The sequence below is a fragment of the Pongo abelii genome, chromosome 23 (assembly GCF_028885655.2).
Source record: "Pongo abelii isolate AG06213 chromosome 23, NHGRI_mPonAbe1-v2.0_pri, whole genome shotgun sequence".
NCBI lineage: Eukaryota > Metazoa > Chordata > Mammalia > Primates > Hominidae > Pongo > Pongo abelii.
Window position 1 is genome coordinate 45,175,407 of NC_085929.1, and position 23,962 is coordinate 45,199,368.

The window sequence follows — 23,962 nt, forward strand, 5'->3', positions numbered from 1 at the left end:
AACTCAAAGAAAATTTATATCTGCATACTTTCTGACCAGCTCACCTACTTACTAGAAATCTATGTACTATGCCTCAGTTTCCTCACTTCTAAAATGGGGATAACAGTGCCTACCCCAGTGAGCTGCTGTGAAGATTAAATGAGGACACACCGCACCCACCCACACCCACAGGCACCAGAGCACCTGGTATTTAGGTGTTAACTCTTACCTTTGTTTGGTACATTGGGGAGATTTACCTGATGTTTTCCCAAAAGACCTGCAAGACACTGATTTATTCCTACCAAGTAAAACATGGCTCAGGAAAATGAAACTGGATCAGTGTCTCTCTAAAACAGCCCAAGAAGCAGGCCAAGGAGATGGACAAGGAAGATAAATCTTTGGCCCTGGTCACAGGCCGAATTAAGAAATCTGGCAAGGTGGGGCGCAGTGGCATAGGCCTGTAATCCCAGGACTTGGGGAGGCTGAGGCAGTCGGATTGCTTGAGTCCCGGAGTTCAAGACCAGCCTAGGCAACACAGTGAAACCCTGTCTTTATATATATATGTGTGTGTGTGTGTATGTATATGTGTGTATGTATATATACATAATATGTATATATGTATATGTATGTATATACATATGTGTATATACATATATACACATACGTATACATATATACACATATATATACACATACACACACATAAAATATATATTATATATAATATATAACTATATATAGGCCAGGTGCGGTGGCTGATGCCTGTAATGCCAGCACTTTGGGAGGCCGAGGCAGGCAGATCACTTGAGGTCAGGAGCTCAAAACCAGCCTGGCCAACATGGTGAAACCTCGTCTCTACTAAAAATACAAAAAATTAGCGGGGCGTGGTTGGTGGTGCATGCTGAGGCAGGAGAATCGCTTGAACCTGGGAGGCGGAGCTTGCAGTGAGCCGGGATCACACCACTGCACTCCATCCAGTCTGGGCGACAGAGCGAGACTCCGTCTCAAAACAAAACCAAAAACAAAAAACAAAAAAAAGCTAAAATCTTACAAAAAGCGACCTGTTTCACTGTCCCTTGGGCCTGCGGTGATGATGGGCCTGACTCCATTCGTCTTTAAACATCTCTATTCCCGGCCACATCTTTGGCCACCTATGCTAGAATAAAGTGTTGTCTTGGAGCCTGTTGTAAATTTAAGAATAAACTTTTGTTAAAAAAAAAATACAGTGGCTCATCATCTCTTGAGTTGTTTTCACTCAGCCACTGCTACCTTAGCTGTGAATTTAAGGTAAAACAAGCCCCCAGAATCTTGCCAGAGTCAGCCCTTTGATCTTTGTTCTCCCCTGAACTCTATTACCTGGAATTAAAACAACGCATTTGAAAAAAAGAAAAACAAGCAAGTTTCTGAGCTCACCCTAAACCCGCTGAACAGAATGACTGCGGTGGCGCCCCAGAACCTCTCACAGGCCTCTCAGCTGCTGCTAATGCCCGCTGAAGCCCCGACGCCCGGGTAAGGCCAGGGCTGCCGGACCAGCTGCGGGCACTGGAGGACCCGGGGCTAGAGGGCGCCGCTCTCTCCCGGCTCGCGCCTCGGCTCCCGGAAAAGCAGCTCTGTCCGCCGTTCGGCTGCGCTCACCTCCTTTCCGCTTCCGGTGTCCCCTACAGTCATGGCTGCCGCCGTCGCTGCTGCCGGTGCAGGGGAACCCCAGTCCCCGGACGAATTGCTCCCGAAAGGCGACGCGGAGAAGCCTGAGGAGGAGCTGGAGGAGGACGACGATGAGGAGGTACTAGGGCCTCGCGGGGTGCGGAGCGGGAAGCGGGCCCCCTCGTGGATGTGGGATCCGCGTGGTACGGGATCCGAGCGAAGCGGCTGCTTTGGGAGGCGGGGTTAGGGGCCCTGCTGGGCCCTGGGTGCCCTAGCTCCAGTGGGGCTCGGCGGCTCCCAGTGCCGCAGCGGGGCCAGGAATAGATGTCGCTTTTTCGGCTAAGACCCGCGTCTACTGCACCACAGCTAGATGAGACCCTGTCGGAGAGACTATGGGGCCTGACGGAGATGTTTCCGGAGAGAGTCCGGTCCGCGGCCGGAGCCACTTTTGATCTTTCCCTCTTTGTGGCTCAGAAAATGTACAGGTAAGGAACGAGGGCAAAGGCACTGGGTACGTGCATGGGATGATCGTGGTGCTGTGAAAGAACACGGGGTTTGGAAGCAGCAGACCCGTGTTGGGTGACCTTGGGCTTGTACCCTATCCTTTCTGAGTCTCAGTTTCCTCTGCTGTAAAATGGGGATTCTTACCTGGCAGGGGAGTTGTGGGGGTTATTTCAGATTTTTGGAGATAATTAATGAATAAGGAGCTTTGTAAGAATTCAGGAGACTGTTAAACCGCCATCACTAGATGATACAGCTACCATAGCTGCTCCTCCTGTCTCTGGTAGGAGTATGGTGTAAGGAGCGGGTAGAATACGTTTATCAAAAACATTGGAGTATGTAATGTGAGAGGTTTGGTTACTGGGTAGTTCTTGCCTGTTTTGTTTGCATGTCTTCATGCTCACCCTCTGGGGGTTTTCCTCTGCAGGTTTTCCAGGGCAGCCTTGTGGATTGGGACCACTTCCTTTATGATCCTGGTTCTTCCCGTTGTCTTTGAGACTGAGAAGTTGCAAATGGAGCAACAGCAGCAACTGCAGCAGCGGCAGGTGAGCCCAGACCCTGGGCTTTTTGCCAGTGGTGGAGACGCAAGTTATTTCACTAACACATTGGTCCCCAACCTTTTTGGCACCAGGGACTGGTTTCATGGAAGACAGTTTTTACATGGACGGTGGGTTGGGGGTGGCGGGGGGTCGGGGGGGTTTCTGGATGATTCAAGTGCATTACATTTATTGTGCACTGAATTTCTATTATTACATTGTAATATATAATGAAATAATTCTATAATGTAGAATGAGGGGGAGCCCTGAGCTTGTTTTCCTGCAACTAGACAGTCCTATCTGGGGGTGATGGGAGACAGTGACAGATCATCAGGCATTAGATTCTCATAAGGAGCTTGCAACCTGGATCCCTTGCATGCACTGTTCACAAGGGTTTGTGTTCTTATGAGAATCTAACGCTGCTGCTGATCTGACAGGAGGTGGAGCTCAGGCAGTAATGTGAGCGATGGTGAACAGCAGTAAACACAGATGAAACTTCTCTCACTTGCCTGCTGCTGATCTCCTGCTGTGTGGCTCAGCTCCTAACAGGCCATGGGCCAGTGCCAGTCCACAGCCCAGGGGTTGAGGACTCCTGTTGTAGCACCTGAGTTGACCAACAGTTTATGTGTGGGTAGAGATTGGGATCGGGCCCATGCTCTTTTAGTTGTCTGACTGTGCTTTCAGTATTACTTTTGTAGACGTTGGCCCCATCAGGTATGGTGAGAATAAGCTCTCTAGGCCTGTATGATGCCTTACACCCCTCCTTTTCTTTTCCAGATACTTCTAGGGCCTAACACAGGGCTCTCAGGAGGAATGCCAGGGGCTCTACCCTCACTTCCTGGAAAGATCTAGATTGTTATTGCTGTTTGAGCTGTCTCGGTGGGATAAGTTTGAAATTCAAGTGTTTGAACTGCTGATTATTTGGATTTTTTTTTTTTTTAACTTTGGCACATTGATCTATCTAAACCTGGTGGGGAGAATTATCCCCACATTGTCTCATGGAAAGACTCAACTTGCAACTGTGCCCTCCACACTATGCTTACTTCTGTCTTCACTCTGATACCAGAGTGCAGCCATGCAGACGGTTATTCCAGCTCTGGTCACCCGACTCCTTTCACCAAATTGCTCCTAACTGGAAGATCTCACTTTCCCCTTGTGGGGTAGGAACCGATGCCAGTGGGAGGGATGTGCCCCTGACCATTAACGACTACTTTTTTTTTTTTTTTTAAAGAATGGAGTTGTTGGGGAGGGACATGCACACAATGTGAAACAGACAAAATGCATTACACCTGTAGTGTAAAGTGGCCACTATGAATCCCTGTGTATGAGAGGAGGGAGGCTGGCTGCAGCTTCAGACACAGAATGGGGACTATGGAAGACAGCAGGAGCTCATTTCTTCTGCACATTTTGGCTGTTAGATCTGTGTGTGTGTTTAAAAAAACAGAAGTCAGTGCTCACTTTTTGTATTTAAATATTAAAAATGATTCCAACTGAAAGTGTCATCCTAAGTACCTTGAAATGAGACCAGGTCAGAGACATGTACTGCCCCTCACATTTTTTCACCTAAACCAGCAGCACCTCCATCTTAACAGCCATAGGCCCAAATTGTTTCCAAAAGTGAAAAAATTCATTTTTAGTACTTCATAGCAATCTTTTCCCTGAATTTAGGCAGTCACTTTGAGATCCATCGGCCTAGAACAAAGGATTGGGTCTATGTACTTCTTTAGTCTATAATGACACTGTGTAATTATAAAGTATTTGTAGGGAATAACATAATACTGATTTCTGGGGAATAGGGGAGGGGGACAGAATTTTTTTTTTTTTTGCCTGAGACCAGGTCTCACTGGAGTACAGTGGTGTCATTTGGGTTAACTGCAACCTCTACCTCCCCTCCAACTTGGCCTCCTGGGTAGATAAGACTACAGGTACATGCCACCATGCCCAGCTAGTTTCTTTTATTTTTGGTAGTCAGGGTTTCGCCTTGTTGCCCCAGATAGTCTTGAACTCCTGAGTTCTAGCCATCCACCCGCTTCCAGCCTCTCAAACTGCTGGGATTATAGGCGTCACCCACCACGCCCAGCCAGAGTAAGCCTTTTGTGTGTTTATCAGATCAACCAACACTACAATCTAGGTGGTATTGTTCCCATTTCACAGAAGAGGAAACAGCCACAGAAAGGTAACTGCTTAAGGCCGCAGAGTTTAAGTGCTAGACCTGGATTCAAATCCAGCCAGTCCAACTACAGAACACTGCTGCTGTGCACTCGGAATGGTGAGGCTGGACCCAGGCCCGCTGGGTAGATACATGATCTTTCACTTGTTAACTAGGGAAAAACACTAGTCACCAGTGTGGTACAAACTTGTACTTAGGTGGATTCTTCAAATTGTCGAGATTAGTTTTTATAAATTAAAATAGACTGAAAAATGTCTTGGGGACATCTTTTGAACCAAATCCCATTTCAGTGACTATTTTGTCTGGATTTCTCAGGTGAAAGATTTAATCAAAGCATGATATATCTCTAAAAGATGACTTACGCTGGCAATGAATTCCTTTTAAAACAGCATCATACTAAAGTTTATTTTTCTTTACACAATTATAGAATTCAGGCAGACAAGGAGACATATATGGAGTTTTCCATTTTTAATATTTGGTTAAACAAAATACATCTTTTGTAAACAAACCCAGCACAAGGCCAACAACAAAAAGGAATAAAAGCAAGAAAAACAAAAAGCCTAGGGTTGCCCATTATTGGGCGTCAGGGTCAGGCCTGTTCACTTCCTTAAAGGAAGTGGGGCTTTTTGCCCTTGGGCGTCAGCATGGGTCCCTGTTCCTAAGCACCAGAATTGGATATGAACAGAGAAACCAGCCCTGAAATGTTTAAGCGTCTTTGCATATCCCATTGGCTCATGGACTCCAAGTGCATGGGGACTCTTTCAAGTGCCATTTGCACAGGCCTAAGCGGATTTGTGGAGAGGAGTTTCCTCCTCTACCCAAGAAATGGCTTACTATCTGACAGTGCCAGTGGCCCCAAGGTCCGGCTTGTGACACTCAGCAAGGTTGGCTGTAACGTCTGGCTGGTGGTGGTTGGAATGTCATTGTGCAGGGCGGGAAAAGAGCTCCCTGTGGTGCCAAGCAGGTCTGGTGTAGAAAATGATGCAGAAGAGACTGCAGCCGGTTGCTGAGAAGATATAATGCAGTAGCCGCGTGGTGGCCTGTTACTCAGCATAAAAAAAACGGCCTTGTTGGATTGAAGACACATGTACAGAAAAAGTGCTGGTGTCAACATGCACTCCAGTCACAGGGGGGAGAAAGCCCAGCTTCACCCCGTTAAGCTTGCTCAGGATCAACATGCAAGCCCCAGGCTGGCTTTGCTGCTGGAGAGAAGTCTGGCCAGTGGAGCAGCTCTCAGACCTGCCAAGACCATTGATCTGAGGGCCAGCGGGTCACCCCTGCCTGCCCACCTGCCTTGAGGCAACCACATCCACTTTGGAGACACGTGTATGGTATGATACTTATTTCTCCTCTTTTGTTTTCCAAAGTTACAAGAGAAAAGTGGCCTACAACTATTTGAAGAGGTAGGGGCGGGTTGAACTTCCATTGATACATAGAGGAAACAACATGAAGATGACCAGCCCAGGTCCTATTCCATCCATACAGCACAGAACCACCCAACCTGAGCTTGGCACTATAGTGGCAGCCTCCGAGCCTAGAGTGTCTACTGAATTGTGGCTGCCCCTACTCCAAGAAGCTTGTCTTCACAATACTTTCCTCACCCAACTCTGCCCCAAATTAGTGGAATTTGATGTCAAAGGCAGACTTTTTTTTTCTGATTTTGCCAGAGTGAGTGAACTGGGAAAACTGCTCTTTGGCTTCTCTTTTGTCCCAGAGCCTCCTAAATCAATGTTGCGAAATGGTAGGGACAACATTGAAGTGAAGAAACCAAGCCACCCCATGGCTGTCCCAGTTTGGCTTTAGCCACATCCTGTTTGGTATCCTACTCACTTCATACTAGTATATTAGTTAATTTTTCATTATAAAACACTGCCGGGTGCGGTGGCTCACGCCTGTAATCGCAGCACTTTGGGAGGCCAAGGCGGGCAGATCACCTGAGGTCGGGAGTTTGAGACCAGCCTGACCAACATGGAGAAACCCCGTCTCTACTAAAAATACAAAATTAGCCAGGCGTGGTGGCAGGCGCCTGTAATCCCAGCTACTCGGGAAGCTGAGGCCAGAGAATCGCTTGAACCAGGAGGCAGAGGTTGCAGCGAGCCGAGATGGTGCCATTGCACTCCAGCCTGGGCAACAAGAGTGAAACTCAGTCTCAAAAAACAACAACAACAAAAAACCTCCACGTATGACCATAAACCACCCTTAAACCTGGGGATAAGGGTTGGAGACAGCATGCTGTACTGCTGCTAGGGTTTTGGACATGGTTTCCTGAGAGACCTTTATGTTCTGGGTCCTTCAAACCAGTCACATGGGGTTTGTGTGCACTATCTTCAGACCCACTGTTTTCAGACCCAGACAGGATGGAAAGTGGAGGCAGCATCTCTAGGTGAGTCTGGAGCAGCAGTGACAACTCAGTAGAACCTGTGTCAAGTCCTCATAGAAAAGGGAAAATAAGCTAGGATTCCCTCCCCGCTCCACTTTCTCCTCTGTCTCTTAAAACAAGGGTTTGTGACCACTGGCCTTGAGTGCACAGAACTTCTACCTTCCTTGCCCAGGAACAAAACACTGGGTAGTTCTTATAACAGTCCACACGTCTGTCCTATTGCACTGTCAGATCTGAAGGGGAAAAACCTGATGAGATGTTTGGGGAAGTGGCAAGGGCAGACCCACTGTAGAGGCCACAGCACGTCACAGAGGACTGAAGGGGCTGAGGCGAGAGGGAGGTTGGGCAGAACTGTTACACATCGGTCCTCCAACTCTGATGAGCCTCTACCTCTTCTGGTACCACCAGCAGGAGTTCACAGTTCTTTCCTCGCAAATGATGTTTTAGAAACTTCCTATGGAAAAAGAGATAGAGAAAATGAAATGCTGGCAACTTGCAAATTCCAGTCTCAGGACCACAAAGTCACCTGAAACCTCACTATACCCTTGGCAGTCCAAAACATATCCCTGTAGTCATCTGGTTTTGGAGGGTTCCACATTTGGTTACCCTCCAATCTAGCCAGTTAAAATTCCAACCTGAATTTTGCTCATCCTTGTAGTTACTGCCAACAGTAGCTGGATCTGTGAATAACAGTACCCAAAGTATATAAAGGACTTTTTTTTGGTTTGTTTGGAGACAGAGTTTTGCTCTTGTCGCCTGGGCTGGAGTGCAATGGCATGATCTCGGCTCACTGCAACCTCCGCCTCCCGGGTTCAATCGATTCTCCTGCCTCAGCCTCCTGACCAGCTGGGATTACAGGCACCCGCCACCAAGCCTGGCTAATTTTTGTATTTTTAGTAGAGACAGAGTTTCACCGTGTTGACCAGGCTGGTCTCGAACTCCTGACCTCAGGTGATCCACCTGCCTTGGCCTCCCAAAGTGCTGGGATTATAGGCGTGAGCAATCGCCTCTAAAGAACTTTTACAAATGTTCTTTGGTCCTGGGGAAATTCAGTCCTCCCTGGCCTGAATGTTTGTCTTCCTTTCTATGAACTGGCAACTACGCTGTCTCAGTTGTCTTAAATGGAGAGAACGTTACAATGCCAGCCCCACCAGACTAGAAGGCTGGTATCCCAGGCTGTGCATCTTCCCTACCAAAAGGACTTAAAAGTACTGATGGGCCATCGAAGATTAAGGTCAGGTCCAAGACACTATGATTCTAAGGCAGGGAGAGAATCCAAGGGCACAGGAATTTCATTTCCTTTGTCAAATAACCAGAGATGAGCTCAGTGCCCCCAACATATGAAGCAGCCTAGCAACTTAGTCACAAAAGGTGCCGATTACCTGAGCTCGCTCTCGCCTCCAATCCACTCGGGCATCTTGAGTTTGGAGTCGAGGTTGTAGTAGGCCCCTCCCACCTCTCGAACACAGATCCAGTGCTGCCTTTTGAGGGGCAGTTTCAGTGGACCCCAGCATAGGCTGGAGGGCAGATTCATGATGAAGCCCATGACGTTAGTGAGGGCAATGACACCGACATCCCTGCAGGGGAGAAATGGTTGGCAGGCTCTGAGGCAGCCCATTTTCCAAGGTTCCCTGGCTGTAATACCACAACTGGCTACCTCCCCACCCATTCCATGAGCCCAAGTACTAAAAGCTTATACCACAACTGTGCTGTTCTCCATCAAGTCAAGCCTGATTCAGATTACCTGCGCTTGTCCCACCAAACAGCTTCATAGCCTTTGGTCTGAAGTGCTGCCATAATGACATTCACATCGTAGTTGCCATTTCCCAGCATGCTCTTCTTGTGAGGTGTCACCATGGTGTTTGGAGACAACCTACCAATGTGAAAAGAGGAGGGCTGAGACTTGCTGGCTGCCTAACCCCTGACCCCGCACTACCAGGGACGGAGAGCACTTTACATCACTGCCCCTGGAAGTTAGTTTCCCCACATTCAAGTGCAATTTCCCCAGCTTCTACCTAAGTATTTTGTAAGTGTTCCATGAAGGAGACTCACTTATGAAATCCCAGCCTCCTGCAGCCTTTCTGCTCTTCCTGCTGATACTGATCTTCCTGCCTCATGCAAGCTTCTTTTTTTTTTTTTTTAACATTGGAAAATAAGATTCAATCTTTTCATTTGCATGGATAGTAACTGGTGTCACTCCTGCTTTCTAGTTAAGGCCTGCAAACTTGGTAATCATTAATCATTAAATACTCAAAGGCTCCTCAAAGGCACACAGGAGCCTAGACAGGTGACATAAATGTATAAACTGGGGTTGGATATAAGGAAAGAAAAAGTAGTGAGGCCTACTGGAATGCATGACCCACCTAAAGGGTGTGTGTGTGTGTGTGTGTGTGTGTGTGTGTGTGTGTGTGTGTGTGTGTGTGTGTGTGTGTGTGTGTGTGTGTGTGTATGACCCACCTAAAGGGGGTGTGTGTGTGTGTGTGTGTGTGTGCATGACCCACCTAAAAGGGGTGTGTGTGCATGACCCACCTAAAAGGGGTGTGTGTGTGTGTTTGTGTGTGTGTGTGTGTGTGTGTGTGTGTTACTTGAATAAATTTTTCTTAAAATACCCAATAAATCAACTGAAAAAAAATTTGTGCCAGGCAAACAAAACTCAGCTGCAGCACTGGTTTCCCCACCCAGCTTGAAGCCATTTACTTCCAGGTTTCTTTAGCCAGTCTGTATTTCAAGACAAGGTCCATGCTGAAGGCATTTCTAATTCTATTATTTTGCTTTCATCAACTTGTCAGGCCAGGAGCTGAGGAAAGGCCGTTTTGAAGGAAGGGTTCAAGGGGCATACCTTTGGGCCTCGTGTGAAGGGGAGAAAGGGAAGTGTGGCGAGTTCCTCAGGACATAAAGTGCATGATCAAGAGGCTACTAAATGCCATCTCCAGAAAAGAGTCAAGACGTTAGGCCAAGGGTGTCAACTCTAAAAAACTTAAGAAATCTTGTAAAGTATTTTAAAAATTTTTCTGTGCACAGCAAAAATACTGGTTTTTTTTTTTCTTTTTTTTTGAGTTGGAGTCTTGCTCTGTCGCCCAGGCTGGAGTGCGATGGCGCGATCTCAGCTCACTGCAACCTCCGTCTCCTGGGTTCAAGTGATTCTCCTGCCTTAGCCTCCCAAGTAGCTGGGATTACAGGCGCCCACCACCATGCCCACCTAATTTTTGTATTTTTAGTTGAGATGGGCTTTCACTATGTTGGCCAGGCTGGTTGGTCTCGAACTTCTAACCTTGTGATCCACCCGCCTCAGCCTCCCAAAGTACTGGGATTACAGGTGTGAGCCACTGAACCCAGCAATACTGGTATTTTTCAAATATAAAACATACTCCTGGCCAGGCACGGTCGCTCATGCTTGTAATGCCAGCACTCTGGGAGGCTGAGGTGGGCAGATCACTTGAGCTCAGGAGTTCAAGACCAGCCTGGGTAACATGGTGAAACCCCGTCTCTACTAAAAATACAAAAATTAGCCAGGCGTGGTGGTGCATGCCTGTAGTCTCAACTACTCAGGAGCCTGAGGCAGCGAACTGCTTGAACGTAGGAGGCAGAGGCTGCAGTGAGCCAAGACTGTACCACTGCATCCAGCCTGGGTGACAGAGCGAGACTCCGTCTCAAAAAACAAACAAACAAAACCAAACCAAACCCCATGCTCCTGGCCGGGAGTGGCGGCTCACACCTGCAATCCCAGCACTTTGGGAGGCCAAGGTGGGAGGATCGCTTGAGCCTGGGAGTTAGAGACCAGCTTGGGCAACATGGCAAAACACTGTCTCTGCAAAAAATACAAAAACTAGGTGGGCACGGTGGCATGTGCCTGTGGTCCCAGCTACTCGGGAGGCTGAGGTGGGAAGATCACCTGAGCCAGGGAAGTCAAGGCTGTGGGGAGCCATGACTGCACTCCAGCCTGGGTGACAGAGTAAGACCCTGTCTCAAAAAAAAAAAACAAAAAAAAACCCCTAAAATTAAAAACAACAAACATACTCCTGCCACTGCTTAAAACCTTCTGATGGCACCTAAAGCACTGAAATACACTCTAAACTACTTCCTTTGGCGTGCAAGGCCCTCAAGGTCCTGCAGATCTCATCTCTTACCTTTTATTACACTGACCTTCTTACTGTTCCCTAAAAACAAAGCTCTTTTTCTCACTGTGCACTCATGCACTCACTGTTCCCGCTGTCTAGAATGTTCTTTCTGTAGTTCCTTATTGTTTGGGTGTCAAATGTTACTGCCATAGAGAGGCCTTTTCTTTTCTTTTTCTTTTTTTGAGACAGAGTCTGGCTCTGTCGCCCAGGCTGGAGTGCAATGGAGCGATCTCAGCTTACTACAACCTCCGGAGAGGCCTTTTCTTGACCACCCAACCGTAAGTTTCTCCCAGTCACTACCTCACATCAACCTTTTGATTTAATTACAGCCCTGTCACTACCAGATGTGTTTCTCATTGGTCTGTTTTTCTACACTAGACTGACAGCAGGGGCCTTGACTATCTGTGAATGCTACACTGCTAAGGCCTAAAGAGTGCCTGGCACAAGACAGGTGCTCAAGGAATGTTTGCTGAAATGTTCAGTGTTTATTTTTGTTATCCTTCTCTTTCCCTGTAAACATTAGTAACTGACTCTTAAAAGGGCTTACATGCTCATCTCCAGGGCTAGCAAACAAATCTGCAACCAAACTTTATCTTACCTCTAATAATAACTATCACTTATTGAAAAACCTCTGTGCCAAGCACTATGATAAAGTACTTTAATTTGCATTTCATTTAATCTTCACAACAAACCTATGAGGATATGAATTATTTCTATCGTATAGGTCCATAAAACTGACGTTTGGTGGTTTTAACTGACCTGCCCATGAGCACTTACAAGTGACAGAACTAGGATTCCACCGTGGATTCATTTGAATCCAAAGTTACGCTTGTTGTCTTACAGCAAGGACCCAAGAATCAGAGTGGCAGGGGATGGGGGCTTGAAAAGAGGAGAGGCCAGCTACATCCCTGAGGACTGGGGCTGAAACATAGCTTAAAAAGACAAAGGCTCTCCATGGGTTCTTGCACATTTGGATTAAATGAGAACACATTGCCAGGTGCAGTGGCTCACGCCTGTTATCCCAGCACTTTGGGAGGCCGAGGTGGGAGGATCACTTGAGGCCAGGAGTTTGAGACCAGCTTGGCCAACATAGTGAAACCCCATCTCTACTAAAAACACACAAAAAATTAGCCAGGTGTGGTGGCAGGCGCCTGTAATCCCAGCTACTTCGGAGGCTGAGGTAGGAGAACTGCTTGAACCCAGGAGGCAGAGGTTGCAGTGAGCCGAGATCATGCCATTGCACTCCAGCCTGGCAACAAGAGCAAAACTCTGTCTCAAAAAAAAAAACAAAAAAAAAAAAAAGAAAAAAAGAGAACAGAACACATATGAAAGAAGGCCTAGCCCCAGATATAATTGGTTCCTTTCCCCTTCCCAAGTTTCTAATAGCTTCTTGTCCTTTCATTGAAGTCTCTGACCAGTACATGAATGAAGGCTCCAACAATGAAAATGCTGAGTCTTCCACCTCATTCACCATCTAACTCCCTACCAGGCTCAAACCTTAGAGCAGCGCTTCCCAAGGGTGCTCCTGGAGATGCCATTTCCATGTTCATTAACAGAGGATCCCAGAAGACATCCAATACAATAACAGCTGAATGAACCAAGTAGGTAAATGGGTTTCCTGCAGAATTCTTGGAGTCCCTAACATGCTAATCTTCACCTTGAGTCTCAAGGAAAGGGGATTATAAAATATGCTTCAGTTTCCAAACAAATTTGACCACACATTTGTTTTGAAGTGTACCTTACAGAACTAGCGTTCCAATGATCTTTCTTCCCTGTCCTTCATCTTCTGTCTTGGATTCAAATCCTTTCCTATTACCACTCCATCTCTCTCCTAACCAGAGGCTCCTCACCTCACACCTTGACTTTTGAAACAGATTCCTAAATTGATCACTTTGCTTCCAAGCGCTCCTTCCACCAATTCAGCCTCTATGTTCCTGCCAAATTCACCGAGGCATCAATTCACTTCCCCTTGTATATACAGGAACTGACAATGGTACCAACTGCCTGGCTGGCCAGTTCTACACTTCCTGGCCCCACTTGGCCAGCTATATCCCTCTCACTGGGCTTAGTGCACTTTAGGCACCATGATCATATGGCCTTTATTCTATTTTTTTCTTCCTCTGTCACCTAGGCTGGATTACAGTGGCTGGTAATACACCTAGGCTGGACTGTGGCTCACCGTAGCCCCAAACTCCTGGGCTCAACTGATTCTCCTGTCTCAGCCTCCCTCTTGAGCCACTGTGCCCAGCAGCCTCTATTCTTTTATCCTATTTCCTGTTCCAAGCCAAATCCTACAGCTTCTTCACACCCTATCTCTTCCATAGGCTCTTCCCTGGATCCTCTGTGAAAAAGGAGGGAGGGAGGACCATACATATCTGAGTTCATATCCTAGCACCATCAACACTAACTGTGGGGTTTAATCTCCATGCCTGTTACCTTGCCTGTGAAAATGGAAATAATTACTATTTTATAGGACTGTTGGAGAATTCAGTTATTTCATATATGTTCAATCAAACACTAAATCCCTGGATAGTTTTTTACTCTATATCCCTCACAGCTAGGCACTGGCAACTCACACTCTGGGCAATTTGAATACAGGAAATGTTGAGTAGCTTCCATCTCATTCTAGAGGAATGGTCATTTGAATAAGTGGGGCCCACCTAGTGTATTCACCACACCAGCACTTTCTTGTACTTTTAACAGTAATCAAGTGGCCACTGTGTTAGCTGCTTTTATGGGCTTTATCACTTCCAGCCATCTTGAGATACCATAAACATGGAAGCTGAGGTGCAAAGGTTATGGTGACTTGCATAGTCAGGCACAGGTGGTGAGTGGCAGGGCTAGGGTCAGCCTCTACCCTAAGACAATACTGAACAGTGCTCTGGATATTTCAACACACCAGTCCCACTGAGTTCCATGGGATCCTGATGATTCCAGTGGAAAGTATTCTTGAGACTCCTTGGCAAACTCCTGTTCGGGACTGTCTTAATGATTTCCACAGAAATTCTGGGCTACAAAGTGAGCCTCTCACTTCTGTCATCACAGCCAGAGGTTAGAGCCATGAGATGTGAAGTGATGTAAAAGTGAAACGACGGGCCGGGCGCGGTGGCTCAAGCCTGTAATCCCAGCACTCTGGGAGGCCGAGGTGGACGGTTCATGAGGTCAGGAGGTCGAGACCATCCTGGCTAACACGGTGAAACCCCATCTCTACTAAAAATACAAAAAAGTAGCCGGACGTGGTGGCGGGCGCCTGTAGTCCCAGCTACTTGGGAGGCTGAGGCAGGAGAATGGCCCGAACCTAGGAGGCGGAGCTTGCAGTGAGCCCAGATCGCGCCACTGCAATCCAGCCTGGGCAACAGAGCGAGAGACTCAGTCTCAAAAAAAAAGTGAAAAGACGGGCTCTAGTCCAGGTCTCCCCGCTGTCTGTGTCCTCAGATAAGTCCCTGTTCCTCTCGTGGTTTCCACTGTGTCTGACTATGGTGATGATTTTGGATATTAATGAAAAAGGAGATGGGAGACATTTCATCAAGATTCTTTTCCCCACCCTAATTCTTTCTTTCCTTATCAGATCTGAAGAGATGTGACATCAGAAAATATGGCTCAGAACTTCCTGATGTTTCTAAATCAGGCATGGGTCAAAGAGCTAGGCACACATTAGTAATCTGTAGGTGTTAGCTATTATTACTACGTGTTTGCCTAGCCCTTGGACAAGAGAATTCAAGTCTCTAGAGGTTAATACTTAACAACAACTTTTCTCAGTTATAACCACCACACTTTTAAATGTGGCACCTTCCACCTGCTCAGGGACTATGTAATGGGGAGGCTGGAATAGTCACCCTCTGTGGTAGAGAATGTTAATTGTTCACCAATATCCCCAATCTCTTTGTCCCTTCCAACTTTCATTAGATTTTTTTCCCTTGATACCAAGCTACTTTTCACCTAGTTTTTTTTTTTTTTTTTGAGATAAGGTCTCACTCTTTTGCCCAGGCTGGAATGCAGTGGCACGAACATGGCTCACTGCAGCCTCGACCTCCTGGACTCAAGCCATCCTCCCATCTCAGCCTCCCAAGTAGCTGGACTACAGGCGCGAGCCCCCATGCCTAGCTAATTTTTAAATTTTTTGTAGAGATAGGGTCTCACTATGTTGCCCAGGCTGGTCTCAAACTGCTGGACTGAAGCCATCCACCCATCTCGGCCTCCCAAAGTGCTGGGATTACAGGCATAACCCACCAAGCCCAGCCGTGGTTAAATTTTAATATTAAATATCCAAGGCTGGGCGCAGTGGCTCACACCTGTAATCCCAGCACTTTGGGAGGCCAAGGTGGGTGGATCACGAGGTCAGGAGTTTGAGACCAGCCTGGCCAACATAGTGAAACCCTGTCTCTACCAAAAATACTAAAATTAGCCAGATGTGGTGGCGGGCGTCTATACCCTCAGCTACTCAGGAGGCTGAGGCAGGAGGATTCCTTGAATCCGGGAGGCGGAGGCTGCAGTGAGCCCAGATCGCGCCACTGCACTCCAGCCTAGGCAGACAGAGCAAGACTCCGTCTCGGGTGGGGGGAAAAATCCTATTTGGGAGAGGAATGCAGAGCTAGATGTAAGAATCTGATCACTAAAAAACTGGGATGAGTCTAGTGAAAATGTTTCAGGCCTGAGCATTTTCAAAACAACCTAGCAAAGCTGCCATCATATAATTTGATTTCTATGACCCTTTTTTTCAAACCTTAGACGCTTTTTTTTTTTGAGAGATGGGAGTCTCACTCTGTTGCCCAGGCTACAGTACAGTGGTGCGATCTTGGCTCACTGCAACCTCCACTTCCCGGGTTTAAGCGAGTCTCCTGCCTCAGTTTCCCGAGTAGCTGGGACTACAGGCGTGCGCCACCACGCCCAGCTAATTTTTGTATTTTTTAATAGAGACATGGTTTTGCTATATGTTGGCCAGGCTGGTCTCAAACTCCTAACCTCAGGTGATGTGCCCACCTCTGCCTCCCAGAATGCTGGGATTACATGCATGAGCCACCGTGCCTGGCCCACATTCTTTATATAAAATGATGAGATCTAATATCTACATCTGTATACATATATACTGATGACACTTGCCCAGTTTATCTTTTCTCCAATTTCACAGGTTGAAAACAGATACTTTTTAAACAAATGACCTCTTTTTGCAGATGTTACCACTATGTTCAAATCCTGGACCAAGCCTCTGACACACCTGACTCCTCTCTTCCTGTCCTTGTTGCCGCCATGTTGAGTCATTAGCTTAGCTCTGAGTTCCTATTCATTTGTAAGCATGAATCATCTCATATCCACAACTCTATTGAAACTCCACCCTGCTTTTGTATTTTGCTTCTTTTTTCTGGCTAAAATTCAACTGCTAGGATGAACTTCCTCTCAACAATACTGCTTATCAACATTTCTCTCCCATTTCTACCATTCACTAGCCACACTTTTAAACAGCATAGAATTATATCTGCTAAAGTCCAAATTGATCACTTTTCACTTTTTAATTGCTCTGAATGCCAGGGTTCTAACTTCACTTAAATCTAATCTCAAGGCCTGGTTAAAGCATAGCTGAGATGTGCTTCTCAGGGGCTGAGGCCTGTTCGACTTGTTTTCTCTATGGTGCCTCATAGTGCCTGGCACTCTGTAGGCAGCTAGTCAATGTTTGTTTAAAAAATTCCATCTTCTCTCCCTCACCTCTTCTCCCTTTGCTTTTTCCTCTAGATTCCTTTCACACTTCTGTATTTTTTGTTCCTACCTACTCATACATTGTTTCAATATAAAATACTCTATGCAGAATTCCACTTCTGGAGTTGGGACAGAATACATGCCCTTATGTGCTGGCTTGCCAGCACTTTTTGGATCTTTATATTATGCTGCTAGAATTGGGGAATGCAGTACAATTCGCTAAAGCTTCCAAGGAATAGGATCTTAGTTCCATGTGGGCATTTAGCAAATATTTAGCATTCTTGTATTCAGGAGAACAAAGCTGAGAAACTCCTGTTATCATCCACATACGCTTGATGAGCATAGTCCAGAACGTCAGTGCTGGCCCAGCTCAGCAGCTGGAGGAACAGCTACTGATAGCACTCTACAGGCGCTTCCAGTACTCGAGAAACAGGAGAGCGGTTAGTGGGGCAGGTTCTAGAGTCAAAAGGCGTGGGGCCAAATCCTGCCATCAATAGCTGTGAACTCTCTGTGCCATGATTTCCTCAACTGGAAAAATGGGCAGCAACAGAATCCATCTTGGAAGATCAGTGTGAGGACTGAGTGGACACAAGGAAAGCACTCAGAACGGTGCTTTGCACCAAGTGTTCATGTGTGTTAGTGATCCCATCATTATTCCCATAGTCAGATCAGGGGCCAAATGTACAGAAGTGAAAACTTTTCTACCAGAGTGTGACTGGATACACAGAATCTTGTTTCTGGAATTTATTTACTAGTGGGTGAAACTGGGCAAATCGCCTGAAATGAATCCTAGTTTCCTAAGTTCATCACTGATAAGGTTGTTGCAAGATTGTTCGTACATATCACAAAGTACTAAGCACATTTAGGTACTCACCCTGAGTCCTTTCCTTCTCCCTAGTTTTAGCTCAGGAAATAATTTGCAAATATCTGATTAAGAGTAGGAGAAATACTAATGGCTGGCCAAAAGGAAGCATGTACTGGGTCCTCCTTTCAGTGACATGACCTGATGATCTGAGACAAATTATTTTATCTCCCAGTGCCCCAGGTCCTGAAGAGTCAATTCTACTTGCTGCCAGATAATGGCCATGATGCAAATGATATATTTGCTCTGGTAAGGCATTACTCTGGTTACTACTGGCATTGGAAAATAATTACTCTCATTATAGTTTTGTCTGCATCTGGGGATTAACATTCTTCTAAGAGTAGGCCTTTGGCTCTTTCAGGGCAAATGGTCCATACCTGTGTTTTACAAATCACCCCAAATAGGTTGCTTCCAGCTGTAATTCTGGTCCCTATGTGGCAACAATTTCATTTCCAAGCTAAGAGAGTAAGAAAAAGGTCTTCTGGAATTGCTAATACGCACTGCTTGAAGAATGCTTGAGCTTCTCTGCAGTGAGGACTGCGTGGACCTAACCCTTTCTAGTCGGGGTCATCAGGCAAGATCACCACCTGAGTTGCTATGGACTGCAGACATGCTGTTGTGTCCATTAAGACACCACAGAACTGACTCTCAAAACGTTTTAATAAAGTAATTCTAGAAAATCAAAGCAAAGAGAAAAAAGCTGAACTTCTTTTTTTGTTTTTCCGAGACCTGTCACCCAGGCTGGAGTGCAGTGGTGCAATCTTGGCTCACTGCAACCTCCACTTCCCAGGTTTATGCGATTCTCCTGCCTCAGCCTCCCGACTAGCTGGGACTACAGGCGTGCACCACCACACCGGGCTAATTTTTGTATTTTTACTAGACACGGGGTTCCACCATGTTGGACAGACTGGTCTCAAACTCCTGAACTCAGGTGATCCGCCCTCCTCGGCCTCCCAAAGTGCTGGGATTACACCGCACTTGGCCAAAAGCTGAACCTCTATTAACCTGTGGGGTGGCATTTGTTCTAAGTGGGTAAGAAAGGCCATCTAGAATAAAGGAGAAAGAAGAGATCCGGAGTCAACTTCAAATTATAGCTTTGCTATTTAGAAGCTATTTGGACATATTACCTGACCTTTCTGCCTGTTTATCAGCATAATACAGGCAGTGAAATGACTGTTAGGAGGGCTACACAAAGCAATGTACAACAGCACTAATGCCAGCACATGGCCTCACAGAAAAGCTGAGCATTGTGTATACATCTTGCTTGTGGTACCCACCACATTCCACCTTTAATGACAGATGACTGAACGTGTACGTATCTAGTCCCACTTCTAGAATGTAAACTCCTCGGCAGCAGAACTTTAGAGGCATTATAGCATAGTGGTCAACAGCACAGACATAAGAATTCAACCTCAGCTTCAAGTTTTGTTATCTTGGGCAAGGTACTGAACTAAATGTGTCTTCATCAGTAAAATGGAAATAACATCACGTATTAACACGTATTCCATGGGATTGTTCAACAGATCACTCAAGAAAACACAGCTGAAGCTATGAGTACTTTCCTAGCCCACAGTAAGTGCCCGATAAATGGTAGTGATTATCTTTTCCTGTCTTGTGTCCCTTATACCTGCTAACGGCATCTAGCTAATACCTACAGCTTTGAAGGTTTATGAAGCTGAGACACTGCCCCACCCACAGAAATCCAGAAATATCAGTATCAAGATGCCAAGGAGAAGGGTCCCCTACCTCTGGAAAATCTCTTGCAGCGTATCCCGGGTGAAGGCATTGCTGTCCTGGAAGACGTTATTGAGGGCGTGGAGGGCACAAAGCTCCCTGCGCTGTTTCTCATGGTAGATTTGTGGGGGTGCTGCCTGGGGCAGCTCCAATGATTCAGATTTGGCCTTGTCTCCTTTCCATGGCACACAACTCATGTTTTTTGTTTTAGGTTCCAGAGATGGCTATAAACACCCCACTCTTCCCTCTAGAGGAAGAATGTAAGCTTCTCAGTCTTTTCCGGATTCCTGAGGTCCACCTTATTCTCTGGTGTCCATGATTTATGCTTTGTCACTGGGAGAAAAGATTGGAATCAAAAGGAAAAAAAAAACCCACCTCTTCTCTCTTCTCAATAGAAAAATAACTTCTGGATTACTTTTATTTTGCTACCACTGTCAAAGTGCAGAATTTAAAAAAACACATAAAATGTAAGACCTTGTTTCCGTTTCCCCACCCTTCCCTCCCACCCCCCTCCAAAATCCCCACGATTTTCTTGCTGTTTCCCTCTGCAAATGCCAGGCCTCAAAGCAGGAGGACCGAACAGAATCGGTCACATCGCTCCTTTTCTTCCATTTCTTTCGAACCACGACGCCAATGACTCGGGAGACAAGGCCTGGGTGACGGATAAAACGCACGAGTCGAGTAGCTAGCGCGGGCCGGCAGGCGTGGGACCGCGAGCCGCGCGGGGGCCTCGGGGGCAGCCCTCCATCCCCCCGGGTACGGTGGGGCCCGCAGGGCGCGGCTCCCTCGGAAGGCGCGGACTCTCGCCCTCTGGCCGCGGCCCTGCGGAGGAGGAGACAACTCCGGTCAGCTGCGAGCGGGCGCGGGAAGTGCGCGGCGGGGCCGGCCCCTGCCGCAGGGAAGGTTCCGCGCGGCGACGGGCTGGCCAGCGAGGGGTGGGGCCGGACAGTCAGCCTCGCGCTCCCGGGCCCGCGCCCACCCGGCTCGCAGGCTCTACACAAACCTCCCCGCCCGTCACGTGAGCGCAGGCCCAGACGCCCTCCCGCCGCGCCCCCGGCCGCAGACCCCAGCGCCGCCGGGACCGCTCGCCGCCGACCGCCCCCTCACCGCCGCCGGCCGCCACCTGGAGCGCGGGCCGCCAACTGGGCCGCGCGGGCTGGCGCGCGCACCTGAGCCCGACGTCAGCGGGCCCCGCCTGGCGCGTGCTCCGGAAACGCCCTCCCGCGCCGTCCTCGCTCCTCCCAGCCGTGGCGTCACGCCTGACGTAGGTCTGACGTCATCCGCATCGGCCTGGGAGCCGCAGACGCCGGGCGTGTAGGGGCGCAGTTGAACGGTTGGGGTGTTGCAGAGGCTGTGGGTGTGGGGCTGCGGGCTGCGGCCCTCGGCGGCGGCCGGCAGGGTTGGGGTCCAGCCGCTCGGCTCGGCGCGGTCCCTGGCCGGGCGGGGCGGCCTGAGGGAGTCCTGCCTGGGCGCCAGCCTGCCCTTCTTCCCGTGCGTGGGCGTTGTTTCGAGGCGGCAGCCAGGCCAGCGGCAGCAGTCCGCGGCTTTCCGCACCCCTCCCTTCTCTGGGCCGGGCTTTTCGGCCGAACGTTCTCGCTCCTTCTGCATTGACTGTTTTATGTGTGGTTAACGCGCGGCTCACCAGGGGGGATTTTGAAGCAGCTGATTGGGTCGGGCGCAAATTGCCTTGGTTAGTGGGCCCGACCGTGCCGCACTGTCCAGGGAGCGCTAAGGGTAGGTGTCTCGTTGGGAGTCACATTTCAAGTGGAAAGGAGAATCCTGTTGCAGTTCCTTGGTGTCGCATTTCGGTTCACTACACACAAGCCACTGCCTTCTTGCCTGGGGGCTCCCCGCTCTTCTAACGGTGGCTTTCCTCTCTGCAGAGACCTCCGCGGGAGGTATACCTAAGCGCATTGTGTGCGTCTTCGGGAAAAGGCGAACTACTCGCAGTCCCACGTGGATTTCATTTTTTTTCCCTTTATCTACTCTTAGGGTGCATGGTAGGCATTGTCCACCTTAGCTGCCCTTCTTTTGGGTTTTCTGTAAAACTGGAAAAACGAGAAGAAATTGTTGCACTTTAAATTTAGTCTTTTTGTTTTGTTTTTTAGGAGACGGAGTTTCACTCTTATTGCCCAGACTGGAGTGCAATGGCAAGATCTCCGCTCACCGCAACCTCCGCCTTCCGGGTTCAAGCAATTCTCCTGCCTCAGCCTCCCGAGTAGCTGGGATTACAGGCATGCGCCACCACGCCCGGCTAATTTTGTGTTTAGTAGAGACGGGGTTTCTTCGTGTTGGTCAGGCTGGTCTCGAACTCCCGACCTCAGGTGATCCACCCGCTTTGGCCTCCCAAAGTGTTGGGATTACAGAAGTGAGCCACCGTGCCCGGCCTTTTTTTTTTTTTTTTTTTTAAGATGGAGTTTCACTTTTGTCGCGCAGGCTGAATTGCAACTGGGCGATCTTGGCTTACTGCAACCTCCACCTCCTGGACTCAAACGATTCTCATGTTTCAGCCTCCCGCATAGCTGGGATTACGGGCTCCTGCCATTACGCACGGCTAATTTTTGTATTTTTAGTAGAGATGGGGTTTCACCATGTTGGCCAGGCTAGTCTCAAACTCTTGAGATCCACCCGCCTCAGCCTCCCAAAGTGCTGGGGATTACAAGCGTGAGCCACTGCGCCCGGCCTCCAGGTTTTATTTTTGAGACAGGGTCTTGCTCTCTTTCCCAGGCTGGAGTGCAGTGGTGCGTTCGCGGCTCACCCACGCAGCCTCTGGGCTCAAGCAATCTTCCTGCCTCAGCCTCCTAAGTAGCTGGGACTACAGGCATGCCCCACCACACCTGGCTAATTTTTATTTGTGTAGAGATAGGGTTTCATCACGTTGCCCAAACTGGTCTCAAACTCTTTCCTGGGCTCAAGTGATCTGCCCGTCTTGGCCTCCCAAAGTGTTAGGATTACAGGTGTAAGCCACTGCACCTGGCAAACGCGACTATTTTAACACCATTGCACTCAACGTTAAAATTTAACACGCTGGAGTGCTTTCCTCAGGGTGAGGAGCCTTCTGGCTCTGTCCAGCCAACTTTTGAATTATCTTAAATTTTCGTGGCCGGGCGTGGTGGCTCATGCCTGTAATCCCAGCACTTTCGGAGGCCGAGGCGGGTGGATCACGAGGTCATGAGATCGAGACCATCCTGGCTAACACAGTGAAACCCGGTCTCTACTAAAAAATACAAAAAAAAATTAGCCAGGCGTGGTCGCAGTCGCCTGTAGTCCCAGCTACTCGGGAGGCTGAGGCAGGAGAATGGCGTGAACCTGGGAGGCGGAGCTTGCAGTGAGCCGAGATCGTGCTACTGCACTCCAGCCTGGGCAACAGAGACTCGATCTCAAAAAAAAAAAAAAATTGTAATTTGTAAGCTACCCACGGCTATGTTATATTTACATATGAATAGTTTGAGGGCTTGCTCTGCAGCAAGCAGTGTTCTAAGTGCTTTACATATATTAGTTCATTTACAGCTGATTTTATCCTATTAGATACTTTATTTCTTTAAAGGAGAAGACAAGCTCTGAGAAGTTAACTTGCTTAAGGTCACATACATATGATATGTGAACCCAGTACATAGTGAATACAGAATTTGAACCTGGGCTCCAACTTTTCTCCAGAAAGACGTGTAGATGGGTAGGGTAAGGAGTTCCTTCTATAAAATGTCATAATACAGTTACCTGTTCAATTCAAAAGTACCTGCTCTGAGAGTTCTTTTCTGGGTAAAAGCTATAGTGCAAAGGGCAATTTTTTAGTTCGCTATTAGCTGTCAGCACATTCTGGACTTGAACTCTTTTTTTTTTTTTTTTTTGAGATGGAGTTTCGCTCTTGTTGCCCCGGTTGGAGTGCAATGACTCGATCTTTAACCTCCGCCTCCTGGGTTCGAGCGATTCTCGTGCTTCAGCCTCCTGAGTAGTTGGGATTACAGGCATGCACCACCGCACCCGGAAAATTTTGTATTTTTAGTAGAGACGGGGTTTCTCCATGTTGGTCAGGCTGGTCTCAAACTCCCGACCTCAGGTGACCCGCCCACCTTAGCCTCCCAAAATGCTGGGATTACAGGCGTGAGCCACCGCACACGGCCAACTTGAACTCTTTGGATGAGCCAGTTGGTGAGATGCTATCGATCTGGGCCATAAAGGAAAAGCCAAAATCTGTTTTTTAAAATGTTCTACTCTCAATACAACACAACGCCTCTGGTCACCAAAATGTGTGGATTTCTCCCCACCAGCAACCCATCAGTGCTGCAGGGGACACCAGCTGGATGTCCTCTAGTTCAGTTCAATTCGTCTCACACTGTCTACCTGGAG

At 47.9% G+C, this 23,962-nt stretch overlaps 2 protein-coding genes across 4 annotated transcripts; one reads left to right on the top strand and one right to left on the bottom strand.

The window, feature by feature from the left end:
• The first annotated feature begins 1,371 nt into the window (after positions 1-1,371).
• TOMM22 (translocase of outer mitochondrial membrane 22) lies at positions 1,372-4,156 on the top strand. The gene is made up of 4 exons (XM_002831135.6): positions 1,372-1,762; positions 1,990-2,108; positions 2,552-2,669; positions 3,438-4,156. Exons 1-4 carry the CDS (start codon positions 1,646-1,648, stop codon positions 3,510-3,512), a joined length of 429 nt encoding a protein of 142 aa, XP_002831181.1. The 5' UTR covers positions 1,372-1,645; the 3' UTR covers positions 3,513-4,156.
• A 1,048-nt stretch (positions 4,157-5,204) lies between these two features.
• JOSD1 (Josephin domain containing 1) lies at positions 5,205-21,735 on the bottom strand. 3 transcript variants are annotated; one of them, XM_054542946.2, is made up of 5 exons: positions 20,723-20,769; positions 19,628-20,437; positions 8,955-9,083; positions 8,593-8,787; positions 5,205-7,664 (listed from the first exon to the last, which is right to left on the bottom strand). In XM_054542946.2, the coding sequence occupies exons 2-5, from the start codon at positions 19,810-19,812 to the stop codon at positions 7,565-7,567; spliced, it is 609 nt and encodes a 202-aa protein (XP_054398921.1). In that variant the 5' UTR covers positions 19,813-20,437; positions 20,723-20,769; the 3' UTR covers positions 5,205-7,564.
• Between the last annotated feature and the right edge of the window lie 2,227 nt (positions 21,736-23,962).